Below are 20,166 nucleotides of genomic sequence, written 5' to 3' on the forward strand. Positions count from 1 at the left end.
ACTTCATGCATGCAACCTGTTTATTGCCAGTTAGGAATTTGGACTTTATTGGATCCTTTAGATAAGAACCTCCTGTATACTGAAGAGTGCCAGACCTGAGTGCCATGCATTAGTTAAAAAGAATTTCCAGTTCACCCTCAGACAGAGTATTAGCCAACAAATATGTTATATCAGACAGCCGATGGTGCTGTATAGCTCAGAAGATAACGAAAAAACATTATAGTATGAAATTTTCCTGCAGGCACTGAGATTGTGGTGTGCTGGGAAAACAGATTCCTTCTGCACAGCACATATGTAAAGACTGATTAGGATCCGGTACTGATGGTAATCTTGTTTGAAAGATAACTTTCTTTTCTCTCAGTCTTTCTCTCTGCCAATCATTTATGTGGAAACACCTGACCTCTTGCAGTGCCTCATTTTTCCTAAGTAGAGTTCCTGAACAAATCACAACCGCATCTGCCAATTAGGCTGCTCATTTCAAAAGGATGAGAATTATGTTTTGTGGTGGTTGCTGCCTTGCTAATTACCAAGGACATTTTCCCATAAGTAGGGTTTTCCTCAGGCTAGAAATACTCTCATAATTTTTAAAAGTCAAGAGACTGAATTGTAAGAGACATTATATCCTGACATTTGGGTGGCCTTTTCTTCCTAGAAGTGTAAACTAATTATCTATAAATGATCTAATGTCTGATAACAGCAAATAGTAGGCGTTAGCCAGAGATAAATTAATATAGGCTGTGTGCTTCAGAAGTAAGCACAGCTCTAATTATTTGGTCTCTCAAACACTCATACAGATAGCAGGACCAAAGCCACGGGGCACACACAAGTCCTGTGTGACTGTGGGGGATTTAAGATAAGGTTACTACACCCATTTCATTCTGTGCTGTTGCTTCCTATGATTTTAGAGGGCCGCTTCTCCCAAATATAATATGGGTGCTAGGTATCTGGGGTGGGACCCCTTGTAAACAGATTGACATGGTTTTGGCAGTAGTAGTACATAGCCATCTCTACTCAGCCACTCCCCTTCTCGTACAGAAAGATACAAACAGTAGCTGCAGTTCCTGGTGTGTGCTTTATCAACAAATTTAGGAGAAATCATTCTACTACTGGAGCAGAATTTGCCCTGCATTATGTCTTTTCTTATGAGAAGATAGCTGATGGAAGAATCCTGTAAGATAGTCATATCATCTAGAGAAAGGGGATTTGTTGTTTCATTTCTGAGTGTAGGTCTGCTTGTAACTTGTTTGCAAGATATTTAGGCCAGCAGAAAAGCACCAGAATGACTAGATCACAGTGATGGTGCTTCATTTGGATTGAGTGAGCCACAAACTGACTTCAGCTGCCTCTTTTAGTCCTACAATGGTCTTTTTACTAAACATTCTCCGATGCTGTTCAGGAACCACTCCTTTGATTCATTGATTCTTTCCCCCCCCATCCACCCCCCCCCCTTCAGTAGATTTCGACATCTCCATTGCCATACTTTGTAAGTTACAGTCTCCTGTTCTGATTTGCTTCAGAAGCGAGTCTAAAATTTATGATGGAACAGCATCAAGTCTAAAGTACATAGCGAGGCTATTCATTATTGAATACCTTCATCATTGAATATTCATCATTGACATACCAATGTCAAGAAACTATAATGATTTGATTTACGGTTTTTAAGGATTTAAAAAATATATTGAATAACTATTTTGTCAGCCTGTTTCAAATAATATGATTAATTAGCATTAAATTAATATGCTTATAAACACAACTGTTTTATACCAAACAGTCTTTGTAATACAGCTCAATTTATGTTCCAGCAATCAGATGATTGATCCCTAGCGTGTTTCCTTGTTGGAAAATATATAGCCATATTACAAATGAGTTACGCAAGTTTTGAAATCTTGATGTATTTTCAAAGGATTTCCAGGAGATATTAGCTGCTCTTCTGCAAAGTTACAACCTTTAATAAGCAAAGGTAATCATGTCTGCTTTATAGCATGGAGATTAAAATTTGAAACAATCATTACTATGTCCACCAGTAAGCAAAGACCAGACTGAACTTTCAGGCCTTCAGTGTAAGTTCATTTGCTCAAGCATTCCCAGGAAGACTTCATGCTTTGGTAAAGTTACCCAGAAATTGTACAGCACTGAGTTGTCTTGTTTTACTTTTACCCCATTCTCAAGCTTGTGTAAAACCTTGGAGGTGAAGGGCCACTGAAATCTTAATGTGGCATCTTGTGTGTACTGCATGCCCAATGCACCTGAACAATCAGGCCAGAGACTTTTGTCTATAAGGCAGGTGTTCCCTAATGGGTTTGCTATCGGATCAGCAAAAAATTGTGAGTAACTGTTTAACTTGTAATGTGGTTAGAAAGGCTATTACACCTAATTTGAGAAAGCAACCTTCACAAGCTTGTTAGACACAATGATTTCAGAGGTGACTGTGTAGACAAGGTTAGACTGGTGGAATGAATGGAGACAGGTGGGACAATATGAGACATACCCCCTTGCTGGCTGGACATGCTTTCTTGTGCCTTCTAGTAATTCCCTGGCTCTACTTCCGTAGGAGATGTGTTTTAGAATTCTGTTTGTGGAATTTGTAACCTGTGGGCACTGTATTTTGTTTGAAAGAAGAACTTTCCATACCCTTGCACACTTAACCAAAGAGTGGTATTGCAGTGTTCCCTGGTCTCTTCATTGTGGCTGTTCCCTGGAGTTAAAGGAACATAACCAGAAAATTATATAACTCATAAGTATGCTGGATAACATTTATAGCTGTTAGAGAAAGTGAGAAGCCTCTCTTAATACTCCACCGCTAGGAAACTGTGCTGGTCTTAGCTTGGCATTTGAGTGAAACTGATAGAGGGAAGAGAGAAAAAAATAGTGAGGAATGCCTTCTTTTCCTGCAGAACACCCAGTACTGTCTGTACATCCCTCTCTGGAGCTGACCTGTAGAGATTTACAGCCTGCCTGCTTTCAACAAACCAGTAATCTGTTTATCTAGCAGCACCCTGCGCAGCCACTGACTGGTAGCTGAGCAAATCACCCCAACCCAACTGTACATCTGAAGAAGCTAATGTAAAATCTGAACTACAGCGTCCCAAGGTTTAGAAGTAACTTGTTTGCCTGCAGCATAACGTGAGGTTATACTAGCAGCTGTAAATAATTCTAGAGAAAGCTGCGCAGAATCAAATAGCCTTCGATCAGGTCCTAGCAGTTTCATCTTCTCCTTCACTGAAGATATATTGGGTAAATTAAACTTGAAATATATGAAAGTCAGGGGCACTCTGTTTGACCTAACCTTATTGCTACGAATGGCAGTGTCAATTTTAATGTTAAAATCACTATGACCATAGTTAGGTCAATGATGATGGCTTAAAAATATTGCCATAAAACATCATTCATGTTAAAAACAAACAATAAAAAACTCAGAGAATGTTTAAAAATACCTAGTGAGAACTGGGATAAATGGATTGAATGAAATCTCTCGAAAGCCTGCCTTTTCACTAAATCTTTGTTTTCTTACTTTTCTTATGACAGTGTTAAAATAATCCATTGTTTTTGACAAGATTTGTGTTACATTATAGTTTCAGATTCTGTAAGTTTCGGATGCTTAAAGTCTAATATTACTCTTTCATGGAATGTTAAACAGTGATTGACTGGGTAATAAAGGATACAGGCAGACTGATATCATGGCATCTTTTACCAGGCATTCTTAACAGAGGTTCTTAAATTCTCATTTAAGAGCTGTAGATAAGTTTTCATGTTATATCACTATCTGAAGAAAATAATACTGGGGTTTTTTTCCTTATCTATTTTTTTTTTTAGAGCAAATGATGAGTTATTATGAGAAATGCAGAACTTGGCATCATGGCTAGAAATACCGCCTCTATCACTGTATACTGAATTTTACCATCAAGCTATGAAATTTTAACAGCCAGTAAAAAATATAAAGAAAATTATGCAAAGCAGTAGAGAAAAAGCATTTGTTTAAAACCAGCTAACACAATTTCACAATCTGACTTACAGTTTTGAATCTAATTTCCATGGGGTTTTTTAGCTTTAGCTTCAGCCTTAACTCACTGTTTTGTCAGTGTGCATTACAGTTCACCAGTCCTTATTGAAAGATCTGTCATATTGTAACAAAAGAGAGAGACTGCTTTGGAATAATTCTATAAATGAACTGAAAAGCCCTTGACTTGGCCAGTAATGAGTAATAAAAATGACTTAGATTGGGAGGGAAGCCATCTGTCTGAGTAGCAACATTCATTTAAAATGCACTGAAGTCATAGATATTAGGAGAATGCCGAGTGTGTGGCTTAGTAAATTTGCTTGAAGAGAGTTCTTGGAGGGAGAGAAAGAAAGAGGCAGTGCAGATTTCACTAAAAAACCTGCATATGAAAGGGTAATATTTGGATTAGAAAATAAATTAGAAGAATTCAAAGGAATTTAACAGCAATTTTTGAACCTTCTTGTAAGGGAGGCTGAGGATTAAGAGCCTATGGGGGAAGAGAAAAACAGAATAGAAGGGGTGCGTAAATGCTCACAGCTCCATATAGAAACACGTAATCCCTTTTCTGTGTGTTCAAGGGTAGATTCAGTTTATTTTCATTATTTTGTTTTGCACTGTTGAATGAGAGGGAATAAAAGAGTAAACATGAACAAAACTAGTATGCATTTAAACTATATGTTAATTAATTCTCTAGCCTAAAAGGTTAATAATTAAAAATACCGTGACCTGCCTTTTTCTCTTTGTCTCTCTGAGGCTATGCATCACTTGCATATCATGCAGACCCTTGAAAAAGCCTTGTCTTCAAACTTTAACAGTTATATGCAATGGTAGTAATGGCATATGCGATTCAGTATTTCTGCAAAGTAGAAGCAATTCTATAGTAGATATAAATGTTATTCCCTTATGATACAGTTATCAGAAAGGTTTTCTTCTCGGCTGGAATACTTTTTGAAAGCATCAGCCTCTGCTGGTAGGAAGAAATGTAGTTGAGAAGACTTAACCTGTTCAGTAGCTAACACTTTATTCTGGAAGGACTGACCAGAAACTTTTTTGTAATTTAAAATCTGCGAGAGTCTGACAGTTGAACTGAAACTGGCCAGCATCTTTTCTATCAAACTGTTTTTGATAGAAAATTGGATTTTTTTGATTAAATTGAGATGTGCAATAGCTATGAAATTTTCTACATAAAATTTCCAATCCTTAAAATAGAGGAATTGCTGAAAAAGGTACCAGATTGCATCATGAAAATTATAGCCTCTGACCATATGTTTCCATTTTATTCTAGGAGACAGATTTTCTATGACTTGGGGTTCTTGGGACATAAGAGTCAACATGAAAAGGGAAGAAAACTATTTAAATGACTTCTCACAGGATCTAGGTAGTGGCTAGGTCGTTTAAAATTACTTCTTGTGCTGAAAAGTATTTTGAACATTGCAATGCCATGTATCTAGTACTGAGAACATCCCCAAGTTTTAAAAAATGGTTACAATTGCACAATTCACCTGTTCAAACAAAAAACAGATGACCAATTTTCTTTTGTCTCTAAATAACACAATGGAAAAAAAAATCACTACCTTTCTAATTATGTCAGATTTTAAACAAGCCAGAAATTAAACAATGTTATTGCTCAAGTCTGTGGGCCAGACTGCAGTTTATACAGCCCCTTTGCAAAAGTCCACATGGATCCAATCTCTCAGACCACTTCTCTGTTTGCCAGAGCTCTTTGATTTCCTTAACTTTGTAGCATTTTTGTATGGATGCTAACATAGACTATTGTTTCCTTGCCTTTCATCTCCTTGACTGACATGTCAGGGACCTTGGGAAGAACAGATTCCTGTATTTTTTGCTTATCCAGAGAACTTACTGTTTTCCTGACAAAATCTCTAGTCTTTCCCCTAATGAAGACACAAGCCTCTTTTGCATTAATGAAATCACATCGAGCTATATTCCACTACCTCTATTCCTTACACCAGCTGAAGACACAAAGTCAGTTATTTTCATGTCCTACCTGTTTAGTTCTCATTTTGGACTCTGGTGACAGATTGTTGTAGGTATAATGGGCTTGCGTGACTCCACAGAAAAGGACTGCAACAATACCTGAAATTCAAAGAAAAACCAGAGTTAGCTGTTTCTATTTTCTTACTTAGGTTTTTCAAGGGGCTGCATAAAAAAGCTAGTTAGAGGGAGAACATCATTTTATAAGAAAAGAACTTTAAGATACGTTTCATATACTTTTATTTCAAACAAACTAGAATTTTTTTCTTTGCTAAAAATCATGTAGGTCTTGAATCTTCTACCTGGTTCATCATGCATTCATAGCTTTTCCACTGTTGTTTATTTGGCCCAAAACCCACAGAAAATTTGTTTGAGTTAATACATGGTAGCATCTGACCATAAATCTGACTGTCAATCAGGCAAGGCTAACGTAATTGCAATATGAAGGACTTCAGACTTTGAAAATTTTGGCAGAGACTGAATAGGAAAGGTAAAAATAATTTTATTACATTTAAATAGTTTGAGAGCACTTAGTACTGAATGACAGCAACAGGGGAAAGTCATATCAGCCTGTGCCTGATTATTAGCCTTATCGTAAGCTGTGTGTAACAATGTGCAAGCTGGACACCACCACATTGCTTAAAGGTGATGCTCTGGCAGGTGCAAGCTGCGTTGCCCAGAATGACTGGGTCAGTGACTGTAGCCATGTGGCAGTAATTATACTTCCCAGCTTGTGGAAGGTCTTGAGAAGCAGAGCAGCAGGCTTGTCAGGAATAATAAATTTTGTGTTATAGTGATATTTCTTATTTTTGAATACTTCCTCCCTGGCTCTGGTCCTAACTCACCAGAATCATTGAATAACGACACTGTAATGTAGTATTAAACTTAAAGTAGCTGATAAGATTATAACTGCAATCTCCTGTCAGCTCTGGACACAGATAAAGCAGAAGGAACACACACAGGGAGAAAATGGGCAACCAAAAATAAGTGTCTACCAGCAACCAAATGTAAATGCCCATGGAGGAAGAAAGCTCTGTGCTTTTCTTAAACTTGGGGCATGTCTACATAGATAATTATTAACGCAACAGCTCAGGGCTTGTTCGTGTCCATTCCGATCACAGTTTTCCTGGAAACCTCCACACGCATTTTCTGAAGCATGTGAGGCATGCAAGTTCTTCTTGGTTTCTAGATCCAGAGCACATGAACAACTGGTTTTGCCCACAGCCAGCCTGCAGCGTGATCCCTGCATGCCTGTGATCTCTGGGGTCACATACAGGCAGTTTTCCACCATTCTCCCCACAGTGCTTTAGCTCTTGTGCCTTTCAGCCCTTCTACTCACTGTCTTCCTGTCTAAGAGCTACAACATGCCATAATTAGCATTTTAGTTTCTCATGGGCTACTCTGCAAATTGTTAGGTAATTTTTAGCTTGTAGGCTGCTCACGTGTACTGAAATAACACCATGATGTATCCAAGGAAATACACTGAGGCCACAAAGCAAGCAAAAAGATACCTGTCTAGGTTTAGGCAATATCTATCCTTGCAATGTGGCTGTGCAGCAGCTTTCTAGGCATTTATTGGGTTAAACTAGCATGAACTGAAACATATAAACCAATTCTACTGGAAGCAAAGAGCACAAAGTAGAATTGTGAAAATAATCTCAGCCTGTGCCTTCAGTCCTGGACTAGAAACTGGACAAGGCTTCCTCCGTCTTCTCCAGGATGGTGGTGACCCTCCGGAATTTTACAAAGGCCAGCAAGAAGAGGCTCGGCAAGGGGGCAGAATCTACAGTGCTGCAGGCTTTAGCACAGCAAACCCAATATAAAACAGTCTGCTAGTTCAAAAGGATTAATAGAAGGCGGCCAGACTTCAGTCACAGGAAAAATTGGTTGATAATGCACTGAACAACTGTCAGGTGCAAGCTCTGGTGCCTTGATGGGTTCTTTAACAGGCCTATCCAGACCTCTAAATGCTTGAATTTTAGCTGCAAGAGGGCCCTGGAGGCAGGTGAATTATCCTCCTCCCCTAAAGCATGGGATAGAAAAGGAAACAAGGTGAAGTAAAAATTTAGACAATGCTGAAACTTTCATTTGAGGGAGCGTGTGTGTGGGAGCAGCACATTGCTACATACCAGTTAGTGCAATTATTACCTTACCATGTCTGTCTCAAGTTTCTGACTCTCCTTGGACTGCTAACTGAAAATACTGCCCAACAAAATCCAACTTTCTTTACTTGCGAGACCCTCTTGTTTCTGGGAAGAACTGAGGCCTGGCATTAATATGCCTTTGATGGAAGAAAAAAGTATGGAGTAAAACATTCTGAGAAGAATTCAGCACAAGGGATAACTGCCATCAGAAAGAAAATGTGAAAGCAAATCTTTTTTCCTTTCAAACCACTGTGGACATTTTCTTTGCTTCTGGGTTCTCTTTATGTTGTAAATTTACCTATACTACTTCTACAGAGCATGGTCTCTGTAGCCAAGAGAAATTCCACTGAGCTTTTACTGCCATGTCTGTTTTTTTAATATTTATTTTCTTATGTCTGTTTTGATATTTATTTCTTTCTAACTACAGTAAGACTTTATTCACAGTAAATAATGTGGGGAGTAGTGAGACTGTCACTGCCTAAATACATTGCAGGAAGTAACTGATCTCTTAAATGCATCTAAGTCTTTTTTTCTCAGTAACTATTTGTGCAGAACTGATCTGGGGCCTTTAAAAATTCTCAGAGCATTTGCAATGGGATGTTCAAACAACGAAATTTCAGTTAAAAAAATGTAGTAAATCAGTAACGTTGCTAAATATCACTAGCTCCAGGGTCAGGAACAGATATGGAGATAAGAGTTTCTGATTCACTTTCTTCTACATGAATCATCATCATGCCAAGTCTTACATTTGTAAAATTGACTATTAAATTCAACTATAATTATAAAATGGTTTTTGACTGCTAAGAAACTGTTAATTATGGGTAGTGAGAGAACTGAGAGTGACATGAGGAATAAAATGGCCTAAATCTGATTTTACAATAGGAATAAATGATCTGAACCATGCAATTACGCGAGCGGAGAAGCCAGATACCCTGTTTCCAGGGAAGACTGGGGGAATGCAGTAGAATATTTCAATTGCTACTACTGGAGTTTTAATATGTACCAGCCATTCCTCTCACAATGAATGGTTCATTAAAAGGCTTGGAGAAAATTGTTTGTAATACATTTCCATAAAAATGGTTCCTTAAGAGTAATGACCAATTACATGTTAATCCAACTACAAAGGAAAGAAAGGTACCTAAAGAGGCAAACAGAATTTTTTAGTTAGAAGGAAAAAGAAATCTGGATTTCTTTGTAAGACTATTAAAGCTGGATTTTGAAGTTAGCAGAGTAGCAAATACTGTATGAACTGTGTACGGTACATGAATTAGGTTGTTAAAGTTTTGCAGGCTCTCTTTCACAGAGAAGCAGGTAAGACCAAATGTGATAATACTGGAATTGTAAACAGAAAGTATTTATTAGGTACAGGGCAGGCAGATAAAGTCAGATGGACATTTTACCCATCCTTAGCGCTCAGAGCTTGAATTTCCAGATGTTGGAGACATCAGCTCACTTGTTTTGTGCCATTACATTGTTTCATTTGTAAGTGGAAAATTTAACAATTGCAAGATACTTAGTACTGCAGTTGCTGAAAAAAATGCTAACCTGAAGTAAACAGTTAAAGTTTTGAGTTGAAATGTGTGATTGGTTTTTAAGTGCAATACAGCTGCTTGTGTTTCTTAACAAAGTTACTGAGGTTTTACACATAATATAAAAATGAGAAACCTAAGTAAAATATTTATAGTTACTAGTAAACTTTGAGCTGCAGCTCAACCTCTTTGAAGAGGTTTTATTAGATTTTTTTTCTTCTTATATAACAGAGAAACAGTAATAACTTATTAGCTGTTAATAAAATTAGATAACTTATTCTTACATTAGTTTTGCTGAACGCTTGTAGTTGAAATTTTTGTTAGGACAAAAGCTAGTAATATCAAAAAATAATATAGGATAAAGGAGTAACATGACTTTAAAGTATTTGGCTGATGGTGTGAACATTAACGTGATAGTGTGAGCATTAATTTATAAGTGTTAATCTAAGAATGATTCCTATATTGTCACTGAAAGACAAAAATCCTTTGTTACATAATTTCACAAATAGGCAAAATTGTACCCTTGCTTTTAAATATCTGGTGCTAAAAGAAAAACTTGAAAAAATTCTGTGTTTTGTCAGAGAAGGGCAGCATGCACAGTGTGCTCTTAATGCAAACCTGGAAGTGACTGGCCCCAATTTAAACTTCAGAATTTGCAAATCTGAGAGAATGAAACTGACATTATATCTCTAGCTGTCAGGTCTTTTACTGATAAAAAACCCCAAACCTCTACTTCCTGGGGAAACAAAGAAGTAGATAAAACGTATAGCTTCATTTGAAAAGATCTGTAAGTAAACTGACTAGGTTTCATCCCAACTTTGAGCATTCCAGAGCTTCAGGGATGCCTCTCTAAACGTGCACTACATACTGCAAATCCCACAGGAAAACAAGCAATGGGGACTGGTCTTTCATCAAAGGCAGGGAAATGTATAGAAAAGAGAACAATGAGGACTGGGTAATAGAGAAATTATTTAACTAAGATAATGTTTACTTTGGAGCCCTGTTTATGTCAGAATATCTCCACAGCACCTACTAGGCACATCCCAGTGTGGACTGAATATGTGAGTGGGGGGAAATGAGGCACTGTCTTCTGCATTGGATTGTTGCAGTAATAAGGCTATAAAACCAGAAACAACAAATTCCCTACTCAGTCTGCTTTCACTGAGGGGATGAAGTGTGACTAACCATTTTCTTGATACTAAAGCAAAGATTTAAGGCTTTTTTCACTAGACCTATACCAATGCAGAACCAAAGCTGGTGCTTTGTTCATGGAGCTTTCATCTCTGGGGTTGTCTGAGGTTGATTTTATGTTGAAGTGACAGAAAACAACAAAAGGCAGAGCTGAGGGCATATTTTAGGTCCTTGTTTGAGGACTGATCATTGATATTGCACCTGGCTACTTCAAGTGAGACCTGAGCTTCAGTGTTGTACTTTTGTAACCCAAATGAATTGCTGAATCTAATTTAGATTTGAACTCTATGGTGACACATAACAGGTTTTATTCTAGGCATGCTAAAGAGTGCTTAAGCTGTTTACCTTGAATCTGTTCACTAGCAATAAGACTCTACTATCCTAATTTTATGCAACCGATTGTTGGTCTCAGCCTGATGCCATGCTAGAATATCTACTTTTCTCTAAAAAACAGTCACCTTTGTCTTTTTCCCTTACTGTCTTAAAAGGTTGTACCTACAACAGGACCTAAACTAGCCAGCCCAAGCACTGACTCAAGTGTGTGCTTGGTCTGGTCATGCGATGTTGATGAAAGGGTGAATGGGATAACTGAAACTGCATGGAGTATTGGATCTAGCTTATATGTCACCAAAGTATGTCTAGAGCTTCCTCTTAAAGTACAGAACCCACCTGACATTCCTCATCTTAGAATACCACTTAGATCATCCAGAGCCATCTCTAAATCCTACAGACAAGTAATGGATTAGTAATTTGTAGCAAACTAGCCCAATTGTCATCTGTCTCTGCACAGCAGTGCAAATGCCGCTTTATCCATGAAGAGCCTGCTTCCCTAAGTAGACCCAAATTGCATCCTTTCCTCCCAGGAGTGGCAGAACTAGAGCTTAAGGGAGTTGAGGTCTCTCTCCTTTTGACCTAGAAGCCAAAGTATCCCTTCTCCCTCATTACTGGGAGGAGTCTGCCTACTTCTCTGTATGGCACAGCATGGTACATTACTTATGAAAAAGGAAAGAAACCCACAAAGTTTAGTATTTAAAGCCCAGAATAACTTCATTTTATAGAATAGCGTCAGCTCAGTGAACTAAAGCCAATCAGGTACCGACCTACATTGTGTTCACAGTGCTCAGAACTACAGGCAGAAATGTTTTGGTAGATTCCTTCTGAGAGTGATACCAGAAGAACTGGTCACAACATTTTTAAAAAGCAATGAGGTAGATGATGGATCCAAGACTGATTACAGCAAACAGATAGGAACAGTGAACAGCCATGAGATTAAATGCACGCTGTCAGCAGCACTAAAGGAAAAGGAAGTCGGTGTCATTTGTTCTTGCTATGTCCTAAATAATATGCTACCTAAATAAAGGTATCACAAAACTACTCCAGTGAGAGACTGGGTCTTTGGACTTGTCCTGGGTACATCAGTCATAATAAGTTACTTATTTTTGGAGGAAAAGCTTTCTCACTAGGTAGACTGTGCTGTCCTGTCGGTCATCCTGTGAGCCCATGAATAAACAGGCAGGTGTCAGACATATCACAAAATGTTCAGACAAGAATTGCTGAAGGTAAGGAAGCAGCAGTAATTTGTTATTACAAGCTTTTTCCTTTATAATGATCAGAAAACAGTAATTTTGGGCTGGGGTCTGAAAAAACAGTAAAGGGACAAAGATGGTCTCCAACATTTTTTCCTTCAGGATCTATTGTCTTTCTTAGCTTCATAGCACAGGTCTTTGGCATGTAAAAAACAGAGGTGGTTTGCCATAATTTTGATGCTTTTACACTGGTAAATTCCATATGAAGTCTGCATTAGTTGAATACATACATGCAAATAAATTCACATACATATATTTAAGTGCATTTTTGCAGGTGTATTTATCTCTTTTTATTTGAGTATCTGCTTCGTTTGAACAGCTGTAGATAGAGAAGGTCTAACAGAGGTGAACATTAAATGCCCATGTACATAATGGAATCTCACAGGCTAATGACTAAGTGATCATTTAAAAATTAGTAGATTTCATTAACTATAAAGCAAGAGAACAAGCAATTAATAAATGCAAGATGTATTTTCCTCATTTATTTTGATGACTGTTTAAATTATTTACATTTTTTTTTCATAGCCTACCAGTAAATACTCTGTAATGAAGTTTGCAAATGAAAGCAACTATATCAACACTGACCTTTTAGTACTCTGTTATTACAGCTTTGCTCAGCGGTCAGGAATGATATACTTTAAGGCAAATCAAAAAGTGCACAAATTAGATTCTATGTATAAGAATCAATTTATCATGCATATGTCACAGCTTGATGATATAGCTATAAGATTAATAACTATAACATTAATTTATGATTTACAGTTATCAGTATAACAATAATTCTGTAGTCATCCCAGATTTTTATTTTGATTACATCCATATTTCAACCAGGGTCAGGCCCATATATTATGTTATGTATCATGGGATATCTTGAGGTAGAGGAATAAAATGTTGTCCTGTACTGGTCTTCATTTACATTTTATTTTAAAAATCTGCAGGCTAAACAAGTGAGCTCTACCACCTACTATACCTACACAAAAACAGTATAGCCCATTATTTGTAAATTATGATATACTTCAATATTAGACTTCAAAAGGCTCATAGTGATTGAAGAACTAATGTGGAAAGCATTATAAAAATAAAATTATTTTGCAATTACGTTACTTAATAGCTACAGGGACATATTGATGTCTAGTGTTAATCCTTTCAGGTTCATTTAGAAGGAATGAACATAGGAAACACAATATCCAAGGAAAATAAAAGTGAACATAGGCATAAATGTACAATGAATCAAATTAATTTTTGAAGCAAGTGTACTGAAGTCAAAGACTTTAAACTAGGAATTTAGTTCACTGAATGGAGTGGTCCAGCAGTGCCACTGCATGGTTATGATGCTCTCTTAATTTTAATGATTACTTTGGAGGGTAGAAACACTTGAGTGTAAAACGAGATGATGTATTCATTAAGACAGAAAAATGGTGAATCAAGTAAACTGGAAAAGACTGGAAATGATAGAGTATGGATTAAGATCTGAGTGTGTTCTGAAGGATGACTGGATTTTCCCTGGGCTCCTCGTGCCTTCTGCAACAGGTGCTTTATACGTAACATACCTCTGTGGGAGACTGCACAGAATAACTGCATTTTACATAGATTTCCTTAGCACAGGTATGAGAAATCAGAGCCACCTCTGAAATCTACACCTCAAAAGAATCTAAGTCAGTTGAAAATCTCTTAACCAATACAGTAATTCTGCTGAACTGAAAGTGCAAATTAATATTTTGAAAGGAGGGGACTTAGAGCTATTTCAGAGCCTGAGGGAAGATGAAAGCAACATCAAAACTGGTTAAACCAGACAACAAAAATATCCACTCTGAAGTGTAATGTTAGCACAGTACTCTAATAAAGTCAATGCATTTACAAAATCCAGCTTCGAATTTCTGAAGGTACAAGGAAGGCTCCATGAATTTTTTCCACTCTAACAGCTTCTGAAAAAAGCCTTTTACAGAAACTAAATGACAAAGAATCAACTGATAAAACTTCCAAGATTAAACTTTTCCTCCTCACAACAGTGTGATTAAACAATTTCCACCTAAAACTCAGAACGCACTCAAGAAAAAAATGCTAGTGATGGACCTAAAAGGGCTTGATATGTTTTCCTTGGAATTTGTGTGTTGGCAGAGCAATTGTCTTTTATTTGACTATATCCGTTCATTTATTATAGGAAATAGCTAAATTTCCCAACAATTTTCTATTTTTCTCCTTTAAATTGGAAGTTTATTTTGGTTCCATTATCTTTGTCTGGCTCTCCCTCTGTCTATTTAAAATTCTTTATCAAGACTACTGTAAAAGCCATCTGTGGTGTTCAATATTTGAGTCTTTTATTCTGATATTTTATATATTGCAAAAAAAAAGAGAAATGAAACACTCTTCAGAGTGACTACCAGGAGTGACTATGCTGTCTCTCATCACATTTTGAGTATGCAAAAAAAGACATATGCCAATTATATTTTGTCTGGACATATACGGTCTGTTTCTATGCCAAAGAAATGGAAATTACCTTTGGTGCAGCACCTGAGGCTCTGAAAGGTATTAATGTTTCCCTTGCGAATCATCTCTTTGAGTATAATGTGTAAGTTATCAATTGTGCATCTGTTGAAACAGCATCCTTGTTCTCAGCAAGGAAACAGTCTTGCCTTGGAAGTCACTGGATTAGGAAACCAGCATCTCCAGTAGGAGGCAAGTGATTAACAGTCATCCTTCTTTTCTTCCATTTTTATGTAGTAATCATGACACATTTTCAAGAACTTGTTGTGGCTTAACCCCAGCTGGCAATTAAGCCCCACACAGCTGTTTGCTCGCTCCCGTCGCAGTGTGATGGGGAAGAGAATTGGGAGAGTAAGAGTGAGAAAACTTGTGGGCTGAGATAAAAGTTCAATAGCTAAAGGAAAAGCCTCACACCCAAGCAAAGCAAACCAAGAAATTCACTCACCACTTCCCATGGGCAGGCAGGTGTTCAGCCATCGCCAGGGAAGCAGGGCTCCATCACACATAACGGTTACTTGGGAAGACAAATGCTTCACTCTGAAATTCCCTCCCGTTTCCATCATCTTTCCTCAGTTCATATGCTACGCATGACGCTGTGTGGTCTGGAATATCCCTGTGGTCAGCTGTCCCAGCTGTGTCCCCTCCCAAGTCCTTGGGCACCCCCATCCTGCTTGCTCATGGGGTGGGTGGGGTGCGGAGCAGAAAAGCCCTTGGCTCTGTGTGACCACTGCTCGGCAGTAGCTAAAACATCTTCATCAACCCTGTTTTCAGCATGGATCCAAAACATAGCCCCATACTAGCTACTGTGAAGAAAATTAACTCTATCCCAGCCAGAACCAGCACAAGGCTGTTAAGACACAAACCAAACTTCTATTCCAGCTGGTATCTGGTTGCCAAAGGTGTTTATATAGGTGCACTGAACAATTTTGTTTAAAAATCCAGAGGTGGCTGCAACCCACTAGCAACATTGATGATGACCCTGTCCTCTGTTTAGTCATTGATAGCTGGGAAAAAGGAGGAGGGCCCAGGACATGCAGGGCACGCAGTCTCTTGACAGTCACATGGCAACGTATGCTTGCTTCCTTATACTTACCGTCATCTTTGGTCCTATAGCTGGGCAGAAAATAGTGGGACTTATCGGGATGGGTCAATGTAGGGAAGGTAAGGAAAAAAGACTGAGGACTTTAGCCTGATCTAGTAAGTCTTTCAAAGAACTATTCAATGTCTTTACAGATTTGCTCCTAAAGAGGAAACCATCTTCAATATAGGCACCTGCTTTTAGAACCTTTATATATGATGTCATGCCCAAAACAAACATGCCATTTTCCTATACTAGAGACACATGATAAAACTGCTTTTATTCAATAAAATGGAACACTTACCTGTAAGACCAGCAGCTTCTGCTGATAAGAAGGCACTCCAGGACAGTAGGAAAAACAGACCTGTCTCCAACATAGGAAACTCGCAGATCTTTGTAAATTTTGTCAAGTGCTACAAGATTACTAAGGAAAAATAAAGCCCCAACTGTTTTTTAAGCTAAAACTGCTTCCAACCTGATAAAGGATGAAAGAAAACTCTCTCATCATCCGCATCTATACAACCTGAATTCAGGAAAAAATGCACAGCCTTTAACAATATCAAACAAAGAGAAAAAAACAGCATAGGGTTTAAATGAGTAAATTCTACAAGTCTGCTATTTCAAGAACTCTTCTGGTTTTGAACTAATGCCTAATTGGTTGTGTTTGGTATTCTTCTCCCAGAAAAAAGGGAAAAGTTATTTTGTCCAGTTTTGTAAAAAAAATGGCATTTGTTTACATATGCATCAGTGCCAGAAAGATGAAAACTGCTGCTCTTTCTAGTATTTTCCATGAAGAACTGTAAAACACAAGAAAAATGCAGAGCAACAGATACACCTTTTATTTCTAGTTTAGGCAAACTGACTTGATTTATAGTCTAGTGTTTGCCTTGTACTTTTGTATAATTGCTGCTAGTCTGTAGTTCATAAATAAGTTGTAGTTCATAATTTCATGTTTTAACTCAATACTTCATAATGCTTTTCTAAAAATATAATTATTTAAAAATAGTAAAATAAAACCCACAGTCTTGCCTAGTGTTAAAAAGAAATTTGTTTATTAAGTTCTTTGTGGATTCTGATAAGTGAAATTTCCTGTCAGTTTAGGATTTGATTCTGCAAAATTTTGAATTAACAGTGAAAAGGTTCAGGCACAAACTAAAAATGGTCAGTCTCAGATATCACTAATATATATAGATTTTCTCTCTGAAAACAAACCATAAAGGATATTAAAGCTGTCACAACAGCATAAGAGGATCCCATGGCAAATGATCCAGCAAAGATCCCCAGGAAATTTCCCACTGACTGGAAGAAAGCAGCAGTGTCAAATGCATTAGGATTCTCCTTAGGACTGTAAATGGATATAGAGCTGAAAAGAAAACAAAGGGTTGGGGGAGTAGAAAAGAGAAAGGAATAATGAATTCAATTACATTGTTACAATTTTGAAATCAATAATTGAAAACGGACATTTATAGGGACTCAAAATGCAAAACAAGCCTTATCAGGGCTGACAGTAGATGGGAGAGCAAAGCAGATGGAGACTGGAGTGGAATGATTTATTTTCAAGGTATCACACTGGAAATCAATAGTCTGCTGCCAGTCAGTAAACATTTTTATACTAGAAGTGCCATAAAGAATATTGTTTCCAGGCCAACTAAACATTAAAAGGTGGTAGGTGTATAAGAAAACTGCAGGGAAGATAGATAACTTTGAATTATTTATTGGCCGTATGTCTTCAGAGCAGTTATAAATTCACAAATATTCTTGATAAAAAGTGCAGTTTTATGGCTGAGGCTCAAATGGGTGACACAAATCACAGCAGCTACCAAATCTGCAGCAGCAATCTTGTCATAAACCACCTAGTAGTTCCCTTCTTGGTGTAACTCTTCATAATAGAGCTGAAACCGTATCAAGAGCTCAACAAATAGGAAATCTTGTGGACAGAACAAATGTTGTTCCACAGAAAGAAACTGCTGCAGTTGTCAAAGGTCATCTGTATCTAAACCCTGAGTACAGCCATCAAGAGTACGTTTGGGTGGGAAATGATGCTGCCAAAGGGAAGGCTGTGCACTAGAGCACTATTGAGAGTTTCAGGGTTGTTATTTGCCACTAATCAGTTATTGCTCAGAATGCTACTGACACCAAGCATACATGCCTTTTTTCTTGTTGAAACATAAAATTTAATAGGTACAAAATAGCTCAAAGCATCCCAAAGGAATTCAGTAACATCTTAGATCTTTGTGGTTCTGTTGCTTTCAGTACTGTAGGTCAGTTATGTTCATTGTTAAGAAAATGTACTGAGCTTGGCATTGGGTCCCAGAAAACAGCTTTGATTGCTGGAAAATGATTGGTATTTTAAGTATTAAAAATTTAGAATGTGTGAAGTGTTTTGAATATTTTAAGTTCTTGTAGATTAAGAATGTGATCCCTGCAGTCTGATGTCTTCCATCTGGAGATGAGGCTTAGAGATGAAGCTCTGTATGGAGGGTTTTCTAAACAGTTGCATTCATTTAGGAGTCTCCAAATAAAATGAAGTCACGTAAAAGAGATCTCATGCTGTAAAAAAGGTACAAGGACTCTAAAGGCATATGGTGGAGCACCAGTAAATGTGAGTGGTGACTACTTATCCACTGCAACAGAAATCACTAAACAGCAAAGTCTGATATCCCCAGTTATGCTGATTAGCGCCACTACAAAACCAGTGAGATGATTTGTAGTGGAAAATGCTATTAATATAAGCAAGTACACTTTTTTTTTTTCTTGAGGAAATGCTAATCAAGAACATGTTGCTATCTAACTTTTCAGTCCTCTTTCAACTGTGACCCTCTTAGGTCCGGGGTTCAGTTATAATTCTTTGCTTCTCTTGCCTTCAGATGATTCTTGAAATGTTTTTCATTTCTGGTCTACTCAAAATGTATTGTTTTAGACCACATATGAAATAAAGAACTATATTAAGCCATAGATACATTATCTAAACTGATGGAGTAGTTCTACCAAAGGAAATCCTATCAGCTGTGATACTGTATGTTTATAGTCTAATTTACTAAGTGTATTTTGCATACTTAGGGAGGGCTTCAGTTCGGTTAGGTATTTAAAGCTGAAACTATTTAGTAGTATAACTGGAACTGTTAGATCTAAAACTTTTAAGTGTGTCTTGACAGCAAAGCAGCCACTTGGTTCTCTGATAATTTGTCCCAAATAAGTATAGAGAGGCTGCAGCTGTTGTTCTGTATTGCTCAGTGAGCTATAAATCAGGAAATGATCTTTTGTGCCACTGGTGCTGCTGTTGCAGGCATTGAGTGGTGAATTCAGAGAGGTCAGCCTGACTACATTCTAAAACCAAGGAAAAATTTTCTATTGTATTGGTGGGCTCTGCCCACAGAAGGGATGCTTAGTAATAAAAAGTAAACAAAAAAAATCTTGACATGGAGTAAAAGTTTAGTAGTCAAATGTAAGATATAGCCTTTAACTGACTTTTTATTAAATATGTTAACCTTAAGGTAAGAAAAGTTGACTTTGTTAAGACCAGTTAGGGTTCCAATTTATCCTTCAATTTATCAACAGCTTTCAGGTGTGAGGGAAACTAGAAGAAAGCATCCTGTTCTTAATGTGGTTATTTGAGGAACAAATATGGAGTGACTCATTCTCACTGGGAAATCTTTCTACTCAGTATGCCCCCCAAACCCCATGATTTTTTAAAAGCACCAACATATGCTCATTATACTAACTGTGGTTTCTGGTCTAAATCTTTCCAGAACTCAGGTTTCCCTGCAGCTCAAAGTGTATTAAGTTCTATTTTTAATTTTGCATTATTCTGTACTAGAGCTATTATTTCTTTTCTTTGAATATGTTTCTTCTTTAACACTTTCACCTCTTTCAAGCATTTAAAATACATACTAATTTACCCGATGATTTTTCTATATAAGCTGTATTTCAGCAGAACAGAATTTCTTCTTGTTTATTCCAGTACTTCCTGCCAAGCTAATTATTTGACCTAAAAACAAATTGCAAACTTTAACACTGGAGACAACCATAGTTAAATGTACAGTGTCTCTACTCTTCCTTTTCCTCAGAGAGTAATTCAGGAAACATGCTGGTATAACTTGCCGTTTCTGCTATTTGCTTCCTGTGCCTGATACAAAAGGGGTCGATAGCAGTTCATTATCAA

The 20,166-nt window shown here is 37.4% G+C and overlaps 1 protein-coding gene across 5 annotated transcripts in view; it reads right to left on the minus strand.

Annotated features, from left to right (window-relative positions):
- Nucleotides 1-20,166, minus strand: part of SLC9A9 (solute carrier family 9 member A9) — a 214,204-nt gene that overhangs the window by 114,339 nt on the left and 79,699 nt on the right. For all 5 annotated transcript variants that reach the window (XM_027787215.2, XM_005237721.4, XM_055817589.1 and 2 more), the window contains 3 exons: nucleotides 17,229-17,367; nucleotides 16,309-16,414; nucleotides 6,006-6,094 (listed from right to left, as the gene is read on the minus strand). In XM_027787215.2, the coding sequence (XP_027643016.1) occupies nucleotides 6,006-6,094; nucleotides 16,309-16,414; nucleotides 17,229-17,367 (334 nt within the window). The remainder of the gene's footprint in view (nucleotides 1-6,005; nucleotides 6,095-16,308; nucleotides 16,415-17,228; nucleotides 17,368-20,166) is intronic.

Source organism: Falco peregrinus, chromosome 12 (genome assembly GCF_023634155.1).
Source record: "Falco peregrinus isolate bFalPer1 chromosome 12, bFalPer1.pri, whole genome shotgun sequence".
In the NCBI taxonomy this organism is placed as follows: domain Eukaryota; kingdom Metazoa; phylum Chordata; class Aves; order Falconiformes; family Falconidae; genus Falco; species Falco peregrinus.